Source organism: Camelina sativa, chromosome 4 (assembly GCF_000633955.1).
Source record: "Camelina sativa cultivar DH55 chromosome 4, Cs, whole genome shotgun sequence".
Lineage (NCBI taxonomy): Eukaryota > Viridiplantae > Streptophyta > Magnoliopsida > Brassicales > Brassicaceae > Camelina > Camelina sativa.
In genome coordinates, this window is record NC_025688.1 from 2,599,852 (window position 1) to 2,601,472 (window position 1,621).

General features: G+C 40.1%; 1 protein-coding gene across 1 annotated transcript in view; it reads right to left on the bottom strand.

Moving 5' to 3' along the window:
- The window catches only part of LOC104783471 (protein PHYTOCHROME KINASE SUBSTRATE 1-like), a 3,166-nt gene extending 2,129 nt beyond the window's left edge, over positions 1–1,037 (bottom strand). The window contains exon 1 of the mRNA XM_010508625.1: positions 7–1,037. Coding sequence (XP_010506927.1) covers positions 7–983 — 977 coding nt within the window. The 5' untranslated portion in view covers positions 984–1,037. The remainder of the gene's footprint in view (positions 1–6) is intronic.

The following is a 1,621-nucleotide window of genomic DNA, read 5'->3' on the forward strand; positions in this document are numbered from 1 at the left end:
CTCTGCGGTGCTGATGATTTAGCGGTGATAGGGATTCGAGGAATCTGAGAAGATCGGTTGCTTCTTCTTACAGGACTTGTTGCACATTCCGACATAACAGAGAAATCTGCTGCACTTGCTGTCACTATGCTCCACTCTACGCTTACTTCACTTGGAGCATAACACGTAGGTGAAGCTGGATCACTTCCTTGCCTCGTAAGAAAAGGTTTAGGTTTCCCTGTAAGGCTCTCTATCTCGAAAAGATCCGCGCTTGTATCACTCCCTTCACTTTTTTGGTCTTCCTCCTCTGTTCTTGATTCCCATGGACGCAATGCGAGTTTCTGTTGAACAACAATCCTCTTCTTCTCAATATTTATAGGAGATCCAAACACTTCAAGTGACTTCCTCTGCGATAACTCTTCTTGCTTCTGAATCCTGATCAGGTCTGACTTCATATTCGCAGAAGAAGTACTCATCTGATTCTCGATCTCCCTCTTTGTGAAAACAGAGATATTCGGATCAGAGCTTCTCTTCACCGAGATGCTCTCGTCGACATCTACTGAGTTACCATCAGAACATGCGCATTTACACCCCAGATTTGCGAGGAAACTCTTCTTATTATTACTCACCTTTTGAATCTGACCACTACTGTTGTTGTTGTTCTTCTCCTGCAAGGAACTGTTGCAGCTATTCACCAATTTGTTCTGAAGCAACACGCTCTGACTATTCCAGCTTGATTCAGACCGGACACTAGGAGTTCCAGTAGATTTCTTTGCGCTCTGTTTTGAATCGAGGACGATGGTTCTCTCAACTTCAGGGTTTGTCAGAGACAGAGACAGAACACTAGAGCCTTGGTCTGAATCCATGTCTCCATTGAAGTACTTCTCAGCTCCAAACACACCAATCTCTGGTTCTTCAGAAGCTTTCTTCGAAATTTTCTTCTCATCACCAAGCTCCTCTTCTTTTGGTTTCATGCTCACGCTTAGGGTTTTGCTGGGTTCCATGAGCTTCTTGGTTGTGACAACAGCATCTTCCTTGATGCTCAAGTAAGAAGAGGAAGAAGANATGATTTGATTTCAATTAATATTTTATAGGAATATAAGTGATGGCTCAATTATACCCCCATATCTTTTTTTTGACAAGGGATACAAACAATACTTATCTTCAAGATCTGTATGTATATTCTTGGTTTCTAAAACCCCATGCCGTATTAGCATTGATTTGTCTCGGATCATCATCTTGGTTTCATTTTCTTGACATGTAATTAGCCCTTTTTGAATTTTGACTTAGGGAGGAGAAGGTTCAATGGACTGGATAAGATCATTTGTGGGTGTAAATACAATATTTTCCTTTATGAGTAGGCTACAAAGACATACATCTTCATTACATATATTGTCTAAACAAGCACTTTGGTTCTTTCCTCTCACATCACTTCATATTTTCAACGAATTCAATTAAGGTTTTGTCTACTCTACTTTTATCTCACACACACAATGGCCTTTAGATGTGTTTCTCAGGACCAGATCTTAGATATGTTAGGTAAAACGACATTTTCATTTATTTAAGTTTCCTCATTAATAGCTCTTTCTGTCAAACTCTTTGTACGTTTGATTTAACCCTTTGAGAAGCTAAGACAAAACCC